Source organism: Ornithorhynchus anatinus, chromosome 1, assembly GCF_004115215.2.
Source record: "Ornithorhynchus anatinus isolate Pmale09 chromosome 1, mOrnAna1.pri.v4, whole genome shotgun sequence".
Lineage (NCBI taxonomy): Eukaryota > Metazoa > Chordata > Mammalia > Monotremata > Ornithorhynchidae > Ornithorhynchus > Ornithorhynchus anatinus.
The window spans coordinates 99711558-99728996 of record NC_041728.1 but is presented as its reverse complement, the minus strand read 5'-3'; the positions used below and the strand labels follow the sequence as shown (position 1 = coordinate 99728996).

Below are 17439 nucleotides of genomic sequence, written 5' to 3'. Positions count from 1 at the left end.
AGCTTATACTTTTCTTGAGTCCCAGGACCCCTCCTGCTCACACCCAGGCCTGGGGCTTTCTGGGCCCAGAAGCCCGTGTTTTGAGGCAAGAGACTGTATGGATTGAAGGCAAGACTCAGCCTCCCTTCAGTTCATTTTGAATTAGCTCTCACCCTCCTCCTTATCCACTTTCTTCTCTCTATCCATCAATCAGTCAGGGAATTTATCGAGCACATTCTGTGTGCAGAGCACGGTACTAAGCACTTGGGAGAGTACACTGCAACAGAAACAGTGTTGCCTAATGGATAGAGCACGGGCCTGGCAGTAAGAAGGACCAGGGTTCTAATCCCAGCTCCACCACCTGTCAGCTGTGTGACTTTGGGCCAGTCACTTAACTTCTCTGTGCCTCAGTTACCTCGCCTGTAAAATGGGAATTAAGACTGTGAGCCCCATGGACCGTATTCAGCCTAATTATCTTGTATCTACCCCAGCGCTCCATACAGCGTCTGGCATATAACGAATACCACACACACAAAAAAAGAGTTGGTCGATATAGTCCCTGCTCACAGGGAGTTTATAGTCTTCAGTCTTCTCCCACTACACCTCAGCTCACACTCTTCGATCTTCCCAAGGTAACCATCTCACTGTACCCCAATCTCACCTCTTCTTCCAATGACTTCGTGATCAAAATGTGCCCCTAGGTGGGAATTCCTTCCCCCTTTCATATTCTATAGATAGCAGCTCTCCCCATCCTCAATCACACGTCCTCCAGGGTGTCCTTCCCTCCCACTGCCACTTCAGCATTTTTGCACTGCTAAACGGTTACTCACAGGCATATGCACATCAGTCAATCAGTGGTATGCATTCGTTCATATTTATTGAGCACTGACTGTGTGCAGAGCACTGTATTAAGTGTGCAGTGGGGGCAGAGCACTTGGGAGAGTAGATTACAACAGTATACAGTCGCATTCCCTGCCCACAATGAGTTTACAGTCAGAGTGGGGGAGACAGATATCAATACAAATAAATAAAGTTACAGATATGAATGGGGGAGACAGACTTTAATATAAATAAATTACAGATATGTACATAAGTGCTGTGGCGGTGGGAGGGGTGGTGAATGAACGCTTACTATGTGTAGAGCACTATACTAAGCGCTTGGGTGTGTATAATATAACAGATACAATTGCCTGCCCATAGTGAGTTTACAGTCTAGATTAGGGGTAGAATTGCTGTTTCCCAGATTTTCCCTGATTTTGAGAGCTGTGGAGCACTTACTGTGTGCAGAGCACTGTACTAAGTACTTGGGGTACAACAGTACTTGCCTACAACAAGCTTCTATTTTATATTACTTATATAAAATTATATTATATTATTTATAATAAGTAATTAATTACTTATATTACTGAGTATTACTTAATGCCAGCTCATGTGCATATTCCCTTTTCCTTCTCCCTCCAGCTTGGAGTTGATTTTAGGGTCTACAAAGTCTGTTACTTTGTGAGCTCTTTGAAGGGAATCTTTTATATTAATAATATTCTTGGTATTTGTTAAGTGCTTACTATGTGCCAAGCACAGTTCTAAGCTCTGGGGTAGATTCAGGGTAATGAGGGTGTCCCGGGTAGAGCTCACAGTCTTCATCCCCATTTTCCAGATGAGGTAACTGAGGCACAGAGAAGTGAAGTGACTTGCCCAATGTCTCACAGCTGACAAGCGGCGGAGGCGGGATTAGAATCCATTGGAACCCATATTAGTTCTACTATACTCTCCCAAGAACAGTGCTCTACCCGCAACACATGCTCAGGATGAGTGTGGCCTAGTGGGAAGAGCACAGGCCTGGGACTGAGAGGATTTAGGTTCTAATCCTGGCTCCGCCATCTGCCTGCTGGGTGACCTTGAGCGAGTCACTTCACTTCTCTGTGCCTCAGTTTCTCAGCTCTAAAACGGAGACTCGATACCCGTTCTTGCGCCTACTTGACTGTGAGCCCCATGTGGGACTGGTACTGCGCCCTGCCTGATGAACACCTGATCGACACCCATCCCACCTGATCTACCGCAGTGCTTAGAACAGTGCTTGCCTCAGAAGAGGTGGTTAACAAGTATCACAATTATCGTTCTTATTGGTGGAAATATTATTGATTGAAATAGTATCCAAGAATTCAAGCCATCAGACCCTAGAGAGGCAGCAGAAGGCGTCCTGCTTTTGGGCTGCTCTGCGCTGCAGTTCCAGAGATTTTGCCCCGAAGGAAGAAATCCATCCTTATGTCAATCAATCAATCAGTCAGTGGTATTTAATGAGCCCCACGAGTTTCTGACCGAGGAGACAGAGAGGTCACAGAGGAGGCTAATACACTAATGAGGCTGGGAGATGACAAGTGGCGATTAGGCCACCACTCAGCTCTCTGCAACCATACCTCGCTGATCTACCTCAATCCAACCTGTACACTCTGCTTCTCTTAATGATAATAATAATAATAATAACTGAGGTATTCGTTAAGCACTTACTATGTGTCAGGGACTGTACTGTGCGCTAGGGTGGATATAGGCAAATGGGGTTGGACACAGTCCCTGCCCCACAGAAGGCTCACAGTCTCAATCCCCATTTTACAGAGGAGGTAGCTGAAGCCCAGAGAGGTAAAGCGACTTGCCCAAGGTCACATACCAGACAAGAGGCGGAGCCTGGATTAGAACCCATGACCTTCTGACTCCCAGGCGCGCAATCTAGCCACCTTGCCATGCTACTCACTGTACCTCGGTCTCTTCTGTCTCACTGCCGATCCCTTGCCCTCATCCCCCCTCTGGCCGGGAACTCCCCCCCGCTCTACAGACGACAGACCACCACTCTACCCACCTAAAATCATATCTCCTCCCGAGATCCGGCCCTCGTTTCCCCTCTCCACCCTCTCTTCTGCATCGCCCGTGTACTTGGATCTGGTACGTTAAGCCTTGATTTTCACCCCACCACCAGCCCCAAAGCCCTTATGTACATGTCCTCATACACTCCCATTTCCCTTATCTGTAATTTATTTTACTGTCTCTCTTCCCCTCTAGATAGTAAGCCTCTTTTGGGCAGAGATCATGTCTACCGACTCGTGGCACCGTATTCTCCCAAGTGCTTAGCGTAGTGCTCCGCACACAGTAAATGCTCAATGAAGACCATCGATCGGTTGACTGACAAACCCACGCTAACTTTTGCTTCGTTGTCGTGGTTAATTCAAGGAAACCCGAGGCTCTTGGAGAAAAGAATATAAAGGATCAATTACCTCTAGTAGCCTTTATAACACAATAAATAAGTGCTGTCTTCTTTCCTTGGGCCTTTTTTATTTTGAAAGGAAGTGACTTCTGGCATGTCAGGATCTACACAGATTGGGGAAACTAAGCAGCGTACGTAAGGAAGAGATTTGCATTATTGATAAGGAGCAATCTGTTTTAGTGACCTTGTTTGACAAGCTTGCGGCCCCACGAGTTCAAGGGAGAGAAGCTTAAAGAAGCAGTGTGGCCTAGTGGATAGATCACAGGCGTGGGAGTCAGAAGGACCTAGCATCCTGTCTGCACCGCTTGTCTGCTGTGCGACCTTGGGCGAGCCACTTCAATTCTCCAGGCCTCAGTTACCTCAGCCGTAAAATGGGAATTAAGAGTGCGAGCCCCATATGGGACTGCGTCCAACCCGATCAACTTGTATCTACTCCAGCACTCAGAACAGTGTTTGGCAGATAGTAAGCACTTAACAAACAGCATTATCGTTATTATTATTACTGGCGTTTTTGAGAGAAGCCATGAGAAGGTACCTGGGGCTCCCCGGTCACGTGTCCGTATTTGCATTTACAGCACTGGATCCTGCAAATTCACGGATGACTCACCGGACCATCCTCTCAGAAATACGGTGTAAGGGACTGGGAAGAGGAAAGCGAGAAGAGGCGGACTCCCAAAATAAGAATCCACGTCACCCTGCAGAAGAACCAACCAAAGGAATGTTTTCCATTTTCTGTTGTCGTTGTGCCTAATAGTGAAAGTGAGTTCTGCATTTGATTTCACCCAGCCCTGGGATGAGAGACGATTGTCTCGCTCACTGAACCTGGTGACGGAGCCCACGCTTTCCAAACCTTTCCGTTGGTTTCGAATACCGTCGGTTGTGAATTTGGAGGGCGGCGGCGTTATTTGTATTTGGATTGTCATTGTGCACCGGGGTGTGTTTGTGTGTCAGTAGCAATGTGTCTCAAACCATGAACACGGTACCGTTCGAGGTATACAGGATGCCAGGCTGGCCCGTCGTGTCTGTTAAGGGATAGATAAAAAAAAGAACGGACATCTTACGCGATTTCCCAGTTGTCCTGAGAAATTTTTGTCTGTCTTGCGCCAGTCCAGCGTGCGGAGAATGGTGCAGCTGCCCGGGGGTGGAAGGAAAGAGCCCTGCTCAAACCGGGCTTTCACCAACAAATCGGCCGGCCTCTTTGCCCTCCAAAATTCACAGCGTTCTCCTCTCTCGGGACTCCGTGGCTTGGCTCCATCTTTCCCGTGGCGAGGTGATAAGTGGAGTTATCGTCAGTAGGGAACTATAGGACCGGAGAAAACTTGTCTCCCCCTTCAAACCAGTCCCTCGGTAGCTCCAGGGAAGCCCGGCTCCACCGCCTGCAGTTTGGGGGTTGATCTCCCGGACCCGGACCTTCCCGTTGGTACTGCAGTGGCCAACTCACATCTACATCCTTTGCCACTTAGCCATAGGACTAGCGTTCTTACCCTCCATCTCCTCTACCGCCGCCTAAGCCTCTTGGCTTTAGGAGAAAGGGAAAGAGAGCCGGGTGGAAATAGGGGCTCTGATTCCTGACCCGGGGCAAGGGAAGAAGGATGGAAAAGACAGGGAGATAGGGAAGAGCAAAGAAGAGGAAGAAACAGTAAGAAAAGAAACACAGGACGGAGAGGGATCGAGGAGCCGAAAGGCAGGGGTAAAGAAATGAAGACGGCAGGGATTAATCAACGGTATTTACTGAGCGCTTACCGGGCGCAGAGCACTGTACTGAGCGCTCGGGAGAGTACGATACGGTCGCTAGACCCGTTCTCTGTCTACAAAGAGCTCACGATGTAGAGAGGCACTTCAGGATTGTCCACAGTCCCACCGGAAGGGATGGAGTAGGAAGGCTCCCTACTCCCATTCCTCCTAGCGGTGCCCTGGAGAGAAGAGGAATTCAGGAACCAGAGCAAGGGAAGGAGAAGGACAGGCAGAAAAATCAGCCAAGACACAAAAGGTCCCCATTGGAAGAAGGGCAAGAGAAGATTAGGGACCAACATAAAGAGGCAGAAACATAATGACACTGAAAAACGGACAGCGACACAGGGAAACAAAGACACGAGACATCTAGAAAGGCACCATTCAATAGTATTTATTGAGCGCTTACTATGTGCAGAGCACTGTACTAAGCGCTTGGAATGAACAAGTCGGCAACAGATAGAGACGGTCCCTGCCGTTTGACGGGCTTACGGTCTAATCGGGGGAGATGGGCAGACGAGAACAATGGTAATAAATAAAGTCGAGGGGAAGAACATCTCGTAAAAACAATGGCAACTAAATAGAATCAAGACCTAGGTATGTAGCTTGGCTATTTACCATTTTCGTGTGAGCTTTGCGTATATCTTGCAGATTCTTTTTCAACTCAACAAAGCCACTTTATTAAACAAATTCTCCTATTTCTAGCGGGGTTGGAGACGGCCTAGTGTAATGGTCTCGCTACAGAGTCTTCCAACATGGTAGTGGAGATGGTCTCCAACAGCCAACACATTTCCCTCCGCGTCCGCTCCACCCCCTCCCCCGGAAGGGTCATCATTGATGTTTCCGTTGGTGTCGGACTTGGGGTCGCGGGGTACGTGTCTGTTCTATCGTACTATCCCAAGCGTTTAGTACAGTGTTCTGCACACAGTAAGTGTGCAGTCACTATGATTGAGTGAGGGTACACTAGAGGGAGGAAAATGCTCAGGGGGCATGAGTGAGGGAGAGTCCCATTGTCTCCCAGTTTGACCATTGAGCTTCAGTACTCCTCCAGTTCCCATCCCCACCCCTTCCTCCACTCTACCTCTTCAGCTCCAGTTGTCGCCCCGGCCTCTTAGATATACGATAGGTCTAGAGGCAAAGCCGTATTGCTGCCTGCTTCCTGTTGCCTGCTAGATTTATCCCTTTACCAGTGGTGTTTCCTAAGCCTACAAAACATTTCTTCCGCCAACGCCGATTACACGACCTCCGCTTCAGTTTTCCATTCGGCAACTGTCGGCCATCATCGATCCATCAGTGGGAAGCGACGTGGCTCAGTGGAAAGAGCACGGGCTTGGGAGTCAGAGATCGTGGGTTCTAATCCCGGCTCCACCCCTTGTCTGCTCTGTGACCTTGGGCAAGTCACTTAACCTCTCTGTGCCTCATTTACCTCATGTCTAAAAATGGAGATTAAAAAAAAAATGCGAGCCCCACGTGGGACAATCCGATTACCCTGTATCTACCCCAGCGCTTAGAACAGTGCTCTGCATATAGTAAGCACTTAACAAACACCATAATTATTATTATGATCTGTTGAGTGCTCACGGTCTGCAGAGCACCGTACTAAGACCTTGGGGAAGAATAGTAAGGTACAGTCGATAGGCACGATCCTGCCCACAGGAAGCTTACGATGTCATCCTCCTGGGTCCCTCCCAGGAAACATGTGGAAATACCATCCCTTTCCAAAGGTGATAGCTCGATTACGTTCAAGGGCTGCAAAGATATTAAATGTGGCCTATCGGCAGTACTGATGAAACTGCTCGAGAAGGTGGGTATGGTGACCAGATGATGTCAATGCCCACCCCCTCCCCCCACCCCGACACTCCGGAGAACAGGTCTCCCAGCATAATAGTGTAATAATTATAGTATTTGTTAAGTGCTTGCTTTGTGCCAGGCACTGTTCTAAGCGCTGGGGTAGATACAAGCTTATCAGATTGGACACAGTCCCTGTCCCACATGGGGTTCACAGTCGAGGAGGAAGGAATAGGATTTAATCCCCGTTTTGTAGATGAGGGATCTGAGGCATAGAGAAGTGGAGTGACTTGCCCAACATCACACAGCAGACAAGCGGCAAAGCCGGGATTTAGGACCCAGGTCCTCTGACTCCCAGGCCCTATCCACTAGGCTGCACTGTACAAGAAGGTCGGGCACCTCCGGTGTTCTGAAGTCCCGCTCTCTGATCTGGCCCTTGCCACCGCCCCTCCATTTGTCCATCCATCTGTCCGCCTCCCACAGGACAGGCTGCCGGCCTTGACGTTTCCGAAGTCTTGCTCGCCAGTCTCGGCCGGGAGGGGAGGGGAGGGAAGCTCCCCGTGGATGCGTGGGCACTTTTCTAGAGACCTGAGTTGGGTGCGACCAACCTCTGGCAGCTCCCTCAGATTCATTATTCTGGTCAGTTCCACCGGGGAGACGCCCTCTCACAACTTGACCACCCGTCAGCTTGCCGATGTACTTTCCTTCACCCCTTCCCCCTCACCCCACACCTTGCGGCCTAGGCTCCTGCCCAGCTGGGGGGTATTTATGACGAGACACGGCAGGGCCTAGTTGAAAGAGCATACGCCTGAGAGTCAGAGGATCTGGGTTCTAATACTGGCTCTGCCACTCGACTGCTGTGTGGCCTTCAATTTCTTTGTGCCTTCATTTCTTCATTTCTAAAATGGAGATGAAGACCATAGTTTCATGTGGGACAGGGACTGCGTCTAACCCGATTGGCTTGTATCTACTCCAGTGCTATGCCTGGCGCATAGTAAGGGATTAATAAGGAAAGAAAGAAAGAAAGAGAGAGAGAGAGGGAAGGGAAGGGAAGGGAAGGGAAGGGAAGGGAAGGGAAGGGAAGGGAAGGGAAGGGAAGGGAAGGGAAGGGAAGGGAAGGGAAGGGAAGGGAAGGGAAGGGAAGGGAAGGGAAGGGAAGAGGAGGAAAGGGAAGGAAAGGGAAGGAAAGGGAAGGAAAGGAAAGAAAGAAAGAAATCCCTGAGTGGATTTGGAAGCAGTGGACGATTGGCAGGTAGGTCATCCACTATTCCTACACATCCCAAAGCTCTTGTCCCTGGGCAGATGATCTTGGCCTTCCCAGGATCCCACGCATTTTTGGGGGCCGGGGAGAGGGGTCAGTGAAGACGCCCCTCCATCATCGGCGCAGACTGAGCTAGACTCTGAGTTCGTTTTTTGTTTTCGTTTTGTTTTTTATGGTGTTTGTTAAGCGTTTACTATGTGCCAGGCACCGTACTACGAGCTGGGATAGATACTAGCTGATCAAGTCGGACACAGTTCAGGTCACACAAAGGGCTCACGGTCTTGATCCCCATTTTGCCGATGAGGTAACCGAGGCCCAGAGAAGTGAAGTGACTTGCCCAAGGTCTCATAACGGACAAGTGGCGGAGCTGGGATGAGAGCTCAGATCCTTCGGACTCCCAGGCCCGTCCTCTAGCTCGTTGTGGGCAGGGAACGTGTCTACCAACTCCGTTGCAATATACCCTCCCAAGTGCTTAGTAGAACACTCTGCACGCAGTAAGTGCTAAGTAAATACGATCGGTTGATCGATTAATTGATTGAGCAGGAGCAGCCTGGCCAACCTAACACAGTCCTGTCAGCTCCTTGGTAACCACCCGGGCAGGCAGCATGAACAGTGGAACTTTTCACCATTTAACTCTGTGGCCCCTAACAGTTGGGAAGTGGGCCATTTCGGTTAATCAGTCGATGGTATTCAGCGAGCACCTAATGTGCTCAAAGCACCGTTCTAAGTGCTAGGCGTGGTACGAAACAATAGAGTTGGTGGACGCGATCCCTCCCGCAAGGAGCTTACCGTTTTATGGGCAAGTCAGGCATGAAAATAACTGACAGAAGGGGAAATAGTAGAGCCTAAGGATACATAGGTCAAGTGCGGTGGAGCTGGGGCGAGAATCAGTGTGTTTAAGGGGTACGTAGCCAAGGGCAGATTTGCCACGGAGGAAAAGTTGGTGAGGGGAAACGGACCATATGAATTTTGAAAATGTTGAACTTCTCCCTTGCAAGTCTCTCTCTGCCTTAGGTTGGAAGTCCCCTGAGAACCAGGAGCCACACGTTCTCACTGGCTTGGTTGTACCACAAGGCGCTCGCCGCCGGGCTCACCTCGGGGCTCGTTTGGGGGCTCGCTGCAGTCTCACCTCAGAGCTCGCGTCAGGGCTCACCGCACGGCTCACCACAGGGCTTGCCACAGGGCTCGCAGCAGACTCACCTCGGGGCTCACCACAGGGCTCGTCCCAGGGCTCCCCACAGGGCTCGCCACAGGTTCAGCTTAGGGCTCTCCTCAGGGCTCACCACAAGGCTCTGTACCTCGTAAACGAGGTCATCTCATGTGGGAAGAAAAACTTCATTTTCCACCCCTTCCTGTCACTGTTTCTGACTTGGAATTCTCAGGAGCTGCAGTTCTTCTGTAATCAGAGAATTGACGATGGAGGGTCCGAGGCTTTTGTGCCCGGTGTGTCGAATTGAGGGGATGGAGCGTTAAGCAGGAGAATGTAGCGTGTCCCCACCAAATCAGCCAACGCCAATTAACAGATCAGGTTCTCTTCAAAACGTACAACCGTTTCCCCGGCCGTGAGCCGTCTGGCAGGGATTGAGCTCGTACGACAGCCGGACGGAGGGCGTGGGGGAGGGAGGGAGCTGGGCGGAATTTGGGCAATAACCGGAGCTTGTGCACGTGCACGCAAACGTGCCCGGGGAAGGGGGCCGGGAGTCCGCGACGGCGAGGTGGAGGGAGGCCGAGAGGCACTGAGAAGAGTGCCAGAGGAACCTCGGCCTGAGCAAGTGGGAGAGGATGGATGGAGTCCGCTCCCTCAGCTCCCCGCGACCCCAAAAACCGAGGACATCCGGGGCTGGCTTCGAGTCAGGAAGGGGTCCCTGCTGCCAAGAGGAGGATGCAATTTCACACTGACACCCATCAATGTGACAAGCAGCTGGGAGGCAGCAGGACCCAGTAGGAATAATAATAATAATTTTGGTACTTGTTAAGCCCTCACTATGTACCACGCACTGTTCTAAACTCTGACCCAGATACAAGATGATCATGTTGGACACAGTCCCTGTCCCACATGGGGCTTGCACTTTTAATCCCCAATTTACAGATGAGGTAACTGAGGCCCAGAGAAGTGAAGGGGGTTGCCCAAGGTCACACAGCAGACGTGTGGCGGAGCCAGGTTTAGAACCCAGGTTCTCCTGACTCCCAGGCCCAGGCTCTACCCACTAGGCCATGCTGCTTTTTGTGGAAAGAGCACGGGCCTGGCTCCATCGCTCACCTGCTGTGTGACCTTGGGCAAGTCACCTTAATTCTCTGTGCCCACGCCCCTATCTGTAAAAGAGGGATTCAGTACCTATTTTCCCTCCTAGTTAGACTGTGGGACTTGATGATCTTCTCTCTACCCCAGTGCTTAATACACTGCTTGGCACATAGAAAGTGCTTAGGAAATACCACAATTATCATTATTATTATTATTATCATCATTATTATCAATCAATCGTATTTACTGAGCATTTACTGTGTGCGGAGCACTGTACTAAGCACCTGGGAGGGTACAATGTAACAGACACATTCCTTGCCCACAACAAGCTCATTAATAATAATAACAATGTTGGTATTTGTTAAGCGCTTACTATGTGCAGAGTACTGTTCTAAGTGCTGGGGTAGATACAGGGTCATCAGGTTGTCCCACGTGAGGCTCACAGTTAATCCCCATTTTACAGATGAGGTAACTGAGGCACCGAGAAGTGAAGTGACTCGCCCACAGTCACAAAGCTGACAAGTGGCAGAGCTGGGATTCGAATCCATGACCTCTGACTCCCAAGTCCGGGCTCTTTCTGGCTCATTAATAATAATAATAACGTTAACTGTGGTATTTGTTAAGCACTTACTGTGTGCCAGGCACCATTCTAAGCACTGGGGGAGATACAAGGTTATCAGGTTGTGCCAGGTGGGGCTCACAGTCTTAATCCCTATTTTACAGATGAGATAAGTGAGACACAGAGAAGTGAAGTGACTTGTCCCAAGCCACACGGCTGACAAGTGACGGAGTCGGGATTAGAACCCATGACCTCTGACTCCCAAGCCCGGGCTCTTTCCTCTGAGCTGCACTGTAAGTGCTGGAGGGCTGGGAGGGGGATGAATAAGGGGAATAAATCAGGGTTCCTTGGGTTCCTTCCTTCCTTCCCTTCTTCCCTCCCTCCTTCCTTCCTTCCCTCCCTCTTTCCTTCCTTTCCTCCTTCCCTCCCTCCCTTCTCTCCCTTCCCTCCCTTCCCTCCCTCCCTCCCTTCCTTCCTTCCTTCCCTTCCCTCCCTCCCTCCCTCCCTCCCTTCCTCTCTTCCTCTCTCTTTCCCTCCCTCCACCCACTCTATCCCACCCTCTCCCCAGACCCTTGGCACGCAAATCTCCAAAGGACTCAAGTGGCCCTTTGACCAAAACGATTGCCTATCCAGGTTAGAGATGAACTTGAGGCCTGTGACCACAGAGCAAGATGCAGAGTTGTGAGGGGGGAAACCTGCGGGCCGTAGGTTTGGACGGCCCAGCCGGAGAGAGAGAGACCAGCTGCGGCGTGGCCGGATCCGACGACGGAGCCGATTCGGATGGGAGATTTCCACATACGACATTTCGGCAGCGTGCCGTAATGAGGATCAGGAACAGACGTGGTCCCTTTGTGCTCCATGAACAAGTTCAGCACCCGCTGGAAACCCGCTGGAATAATAATAATAATTAGGGTACTTGTTAAGTGCTTACTCTGTGCCAAGCACTGTTCTAAGCAAGTTATTCGGGTTGGACGCAGTCCCGCGCTCTTAATCCCCGTTTTACAGATGCGGTGACCGAGGCCAAGGGAAGTGAAGGGAGTCGTCCCAGGTCACACAGCCGACAAGTGGCCGAGCCGGGATTCGAACCCGGGTCCTTCTGACTCCCAGACCCGTGCTCTATCCACGAAGCCACACTGCTTCAATACACCCAAAGTTGTATGAGCAATAGCTAAGTGGCATCCTACTGACGATGAGATCTGAAGGATGTTCCCATCGTGAACAAGGAACCGTGAGCAGGACTGATTAACGATTGGTAAGTTCTAAACTTCGACTAATGATAAAACTAAGGAATTGCAAAATGGCATCCAAACCACGCTGATGGGCGAACGTCAAACCCCTGAAAGAAGGCTCGCGAGGACGTCAGTGCAGCCCTCTGGAACAAGAAACCCCCCGTCTGCCTCTTCCGTCATCAACATCGGCAGCCGCATATATCGAGCGTGTGAGCATTTTACCAGACCCTTGGGAATATAAAAAAAGGAAATAATGATGTTCCTGCCCTTGAAGAATTTACAAGCGTTTGGGAGAGAAGAGACAGGCGGGCAGACCCCAGAAGCCAAATACATAATAGGAGAAAGAGCTTCCTGCCCACAAGGCAGTTCCAGTCTCTCTGTAAATTTTTCTGTAAGAGATAAATCAATTAATCGATGATATTTACTGAGCACTTACCATGGGCAGAGCTAAGCGCTTGGTAGAGCACAACAGAATTAGCGGTAGTCATCGTCATAATAATTGTGGCATTTGTTAAGGACTAGGCACTGTACTAAGCATTGGGGTGAATGCAAGAAAATGAGGTTGGACACAGTCCCTCTCCCATATGGGGCTCTCACTCTTAATCCCCGTTTTACAGACGAGGTAACCGAGGCACAGAGAAGTGACGTGACTTGCCCAAGGTCACACAGCAGACAAGCGACAGACGCGGGATTGGAAGCCTGCTGACTCCCAGGCCCGTGCTCTATCTACAAGACCAGTGCCGCTTCTCAGTCTAGAGGGGGAGACAGACGTTAATATGAACAGATAAGTAATTTATAATATATCATTTAAAGATATGTGCATAAGTGTCATGCAGTTGGAGGTGGGGCGGATATCAAACGGCCAAGGTCACAGGTAGAATCGCAATAAAGACATAAATGCACAAGTGTTCCGGTGGTTGGAGGGGTGTTGTGATCGGGAATGTGAGGGATTCTTGGGGGGGCCCTTAGTGAGCAGTCGGGCCTGGTGCTAGACAGGAGAGAATAATAATAATTGAGGTATTAGACGCTTAGTATGCGCCAGGCACCCTACTAAACGCTGGGGTGGATGCAACCAAATCGGTCTGGACACAGTCCCTGGCCCACGTGGGGCTCACAGTTTCAATCCCCGTTTGACAGATGAGGGACCTGAGGCACGAGAAGTAAAGAGACTTGCCCAAGGTCACACAGCAGACAAGTGGCGGAGGCGGGGTTAGAAGCAACTAAACTAAGTTCGGGCCGGAACCCAAGGGGGACAGAGAAGTAAAGTGACTTGCCCAAAGTCACCCAGCTGACAAGCGGCGGAGCCGGGATTAGAACCCACGACCTCCGACTCCCAAGCCCGGGCTCTTGCCTCAAAGCCACGCGAAGGTGGAGAGGGCGATCACCTGGCCTCCGGGAGGAGAGCGGATTTTAGAAGGACTTCGAAGGTCGGACGGATGTCAAGGAGCCGGCGGTTCCAGGCAGGAGGGAGTGTGTGAATCAGGGGTCGGCAGCAGGAGAGTCGCCGACGAGGCGAGGCGTCTCAGGGACTCTCCTCTCTTGATCCGAGCCGGAGCTTTAAGCGAATTTTTGTCCCCGGGACCAGCCCCGATGGAGTTGGGTAACTGAGGACCTCCTGGTCTCAGCTCCGCTCCGCAGGTCGGGGAGCTCCTGGACCGCGGCCCAGAGGCTGGCAGACACGGGGCTGAGAGTTCCCGTCGGAAGGGGCTGCACGGATGCAGGCGGAATCGCCCTCTCTCTGCTCCTCGGCTGCCCCTCGGACCCCACCCCGACATGGTGCAACGCTTGGGCCAAGACCAACGCCCGCTGAGCGGATGGAAGGGGAATAAGAAGAAGCAGAATGATGATAAAATAAAAAGTAGGGAAGCAGCGTGGCCTACTGCAAAGAGCACAGCCCCGGGAGTCCGAAGGAACTGGGTTCCAACGCCAGCTCTCCCACTTGTCCGCTGTGTGACTCTGGGCAAGACGCCTAACTTCTCTGTGCCGCACCTCAGCCGTAAAGGGAGGATTAATACTGTGAGCTCCATGCGGAGCATGGGTCTACCCCAGAGCTTAGCACATTATAAGCACTTATTAAATGCCATAAGACCAAGGAAGAAGAAGAAGAAATGGTAGTATTCATTGAATACTTCATTCAATAGTATTTATTGAGCGCTTACTATGTGCAGAGCACTATACTAAGCGCTTGGAATGTACAAATCGGTGACAGAGAGACAGACCCTGCCCTTTCACGGGCTTACGGTCTAATCAATACTTGTACTGTAAGATCTGGAACATGGATCTACCCCAGAGCCTAGCACGTTATAAGCACTTATTAAATACCATAAGACAAAGAAAGAAGAAGAAATGGTAGTATGTATTAAATACTTGTACCATAAGACAAAGAAAGAAGGAATGATAGTATTTATTAAATACATGTGCCATAAGACAAAGAAAGAAGAAATGATAGTATTTATTAAATACTTGTACCATAAGACATAGAAAGAAGACATGATAGTACTTATTAAATACTTGCTATGTGCTATGTTCTGGAATAGATAAAAGATAATAGTGGTATTTGTTAAGCGCTCACTGTGTGCTAGGCACTGTACTAAGCGCTGAGGTGGATACAAGCAGATCGGGTTGGCTTATAGTCCCTGTCCCGCATGGGACTCACAGTCTTAATCCCCATTTTACAGATGAGGGAATTGAGTCACAGAGAAGTGAAGTGACTTGCCCAAAGCCACACAGCAGACAAGTGGCAGAATAGGGATTAGAACTCGTGACCTTCTGCCTCCCAGGCCCGGGCTCTATCCACTACGCCATGCCGCTTCTGATACGGTCTCTCTCTCACCCAGGACTCACGGTCTAAAAAATGGGGAGAGTGAGGTTATTATGTCCATTTTACAGATGTGGAAACCAGGGCCCAGAGAAATTGAGTGACTTGCCCAAGATCATAACGCAGCGTGGCTTGGGAGTCAGAGGTCATGGGTTCGAATCCCGGCCCTGCCGCTCGTCAGCTGTGTGACGGTGGGCAAGTCACTTGACTTCTCTGGGCCTCAGTTACCTCATCTGGAAAATGGGGGTGAAGACTGTGAGCCTCAACGTGGGACAACCTGATGACCCCGTATCTCCCCCAGCGCTTAGAACGGTGCTCGGCACATAGTGAGCGCTTAACAAATACCGACATTATTATTATTATGAAGCGGGCAAGTGGCAGAGGTGGGACTAGAACCCCGGTCACCTGTCTCCCCTAGACCACCTGGAGCCTCACCTCCCACAAAAACTGCCCAGACTTTCACAGAGCAGCCTCGACCACCCTCCACAGCAAGAGGAGGGGTCTCTGTGTTGGATGAGGGTTGCTAAGTGGCTCTAGAAATGGGAGACCTACAGAGATGCAGGAAAATCAGAGATATTTATCGAACGCTAGGTGCAGAGCACCGTACTGGCGCTTGGGAGAGTAGAATACAGTGGAGTTAGCGGACACGTTCCCCGCCCACAGCGAGCTCACACGGACTAGAGGATGCCTCAAAAACACTGCTAAGTAGGAGACGGGCTGATGCGGATCTAAAGCAAAGGGCCAAACCCACTGGCCCACCCCTTCTCATAATAACGTCGGTATTTGTTAAGCGCTTACTATGTGCAGAGCACTGTTCTAAGCGCTGGGGGAGATACAGGGTCATCAGGTTGTCCCACGTGAGGCTCACAGTTAATCCCCATTTTCCAGATGAGGTAACTGAGGCCCAGAGAAGTGAAGTGACTTGCCCACAGTCACACAGCTGGCACGTGGCGGAGCTGGGATTCGAACCCATGACCTCCGACTCCCAAGCCCGGGCTCTTTCCACTGAACCACGCTGCCCACCCTTCCATCTGGGGTTTCAAATTGCCAAATGAAGGCAGCTTTGGGGGAGGAAGAACCCGCCTCTTAACAGAAGCGGCACAGGTGAGCTGAAGCGGCAGTTTGGGGGGGCAATAGGGTGAGGGAGATGAGAAATTAATCAGGGGAGGCCTCGGAAGAGACGGGATTTCTGGAGGTCTCTGAGGAGGAGGAGAGCTGAGGTCTGTCAGCTGTGATGGGGTAGAGAGTTCCAGACAGCAGCGAGAGCGTGAGCGAGACGTTGGTGGCGAGAGAGACGAGAACAAGGGACAGGGAGTAAGCAGGCTTGAGAGGAACATTCATTCATTCATTTACTCATTTACTGAGCGCTTATTGCGTGCAGAGCGCCGTTCTAAGCGCTTGGGAGAGAAGCGGCGTGGCTTAGTGAAAAGAGCGCGGGCTTGGGAGGCTGGCGGGGAGGTCTCTCTCTGGGTGGGACTAGCTCACGGCCGTCCAAGCGGTATCCCTTTCCCAGTCCTATTTTAAAAGGAGGAGGAGGGGCGTTCAGCCAATAGCCAAACCCCCGGCAGCCCCCAAATGCCCCTAAAAATGAAGTTGTGTGATGAGCGGCCGAGCCGCTGCTGATGTCACAATCCGGCCCGCCGGGCAGGCGGCTGATTCAAAGCCTCCCGAAGCCCAGGCTGGACGTTCCCGAAGCTCTGCAGAGAGCCATGTGGAAAAGGGAGAAGAAGAGGATCCACCAGCATCCCACCAACACCCAGGCCTGCGAGGGAGCCGCCGGAGGCCTCGCCTTCCTGGGTTCGGCCCCCGAGCCCTTCCAGGGGACGGGGCTCCAGTGTGACCTCGTGTTTGAAGAGATGGGCCGGCGGATCCAAGAAGCCGGGGGCCAGCTGGTGGGGAAAGTGAACGCGATATTTCAGCTGGACATCACCGACGGCGGGAAGACGGCGGTGCAGTGGACGGTCGACTTGAAGAACGGTTCAGGGGAGGTGTACCCCGGCTCCGCCCGGAGCCCGGCCGACACCGTCTTCACCATCCCCCACCACATCTTCATGGAGCTGGTCCTGGGCAAGGTCAGCCCCCAGTGGGCTTTCTTGGCCGGCAAACTGAAAGTGAGCGGCAAAGTCCGGCTGGGCCAGAAGTTAGAGAAGATCTTCAGGGACTGCGTCGGGCTCTGATCTGGGCGAGGCCCAGGACGGAGACATCTCTCCCACAAGGAAGGGCGGAAGAAGCGCTCGGAATGAAGATTAAAAAAAAAATGTATCCGATATTTTTACTCAGATTCTTCCTACTCTGAATCCCCATTCGTATCCCGGCCGATCCGTGATCGGCCAACGACGATGCCGGTGCAGTAAAGTGGCATGGAGTGAACCGCCTCGATCTGTTTCCTCTGTTTCTCGGCGGCAGCGGCCGACGCCGGGTGCTTTACAGGCTGCCCCTTGCCCGGACGAAATCTCTCGTTTCTAGGTTTGCGAATATGGGATCTCCCCTACTCCGTACTCACCGCTTTCCCGAGCCCTTGTACTTTCTCCTTCCTCTCGTTTTCTAGGACTCTCAGCCGATCAGTCGGTCAGTGGCAT

The 17439-nt window shown here is 51.3% G+C and overlaps 2 protein-coding genes across 2 annotated transcripts in view; both read left to right on the top strand.

Moving 5' to 3' along the window:
- DTD1 (D-aminoacyl-tRNA deacylase 1) overlaps positions 1-4300 on the top strand; it is a 121902-nt gene extending 117602 nt beyond the window's left edge. Inside the window, exon 6 of the mRNA XM_029076024.2 lies at positions 3808-4300. The gene's annotated coding sequence lies outside the window, so the exon portion shown is untranslated. The remainder of the gene's footprint in view (positions 1-3807) is intronic.
- Positions 4301-16482: 12182 nt separating this feature from the next.
- On the top strand, positions 16483-17235 carry SCP2D1 (SCP2 sterol binding domain containing 1). Its single transcript, XM_001521695.5, has one exon. The coding sequence runs from the start codon at positions 16483-16485 to the stop codon at positions 17035-17037; it is 555 nt and encodes a 184-aa protein (XP_001521745.3). The 3' UTR covers positions 17038-17235.
- Positions 17236-17439: the final 204 nt, after the last annotated feature.

Excerpts from the sequence above, each read along its gene's own strand:
- SCP2D1 (XM_001521695.5), top strand. The coding sequence starts at position 16,483 with ATGTCACAATCCGGCCCGCCGGGCAGGCGGCTGATTCAAAGCCTCCCG.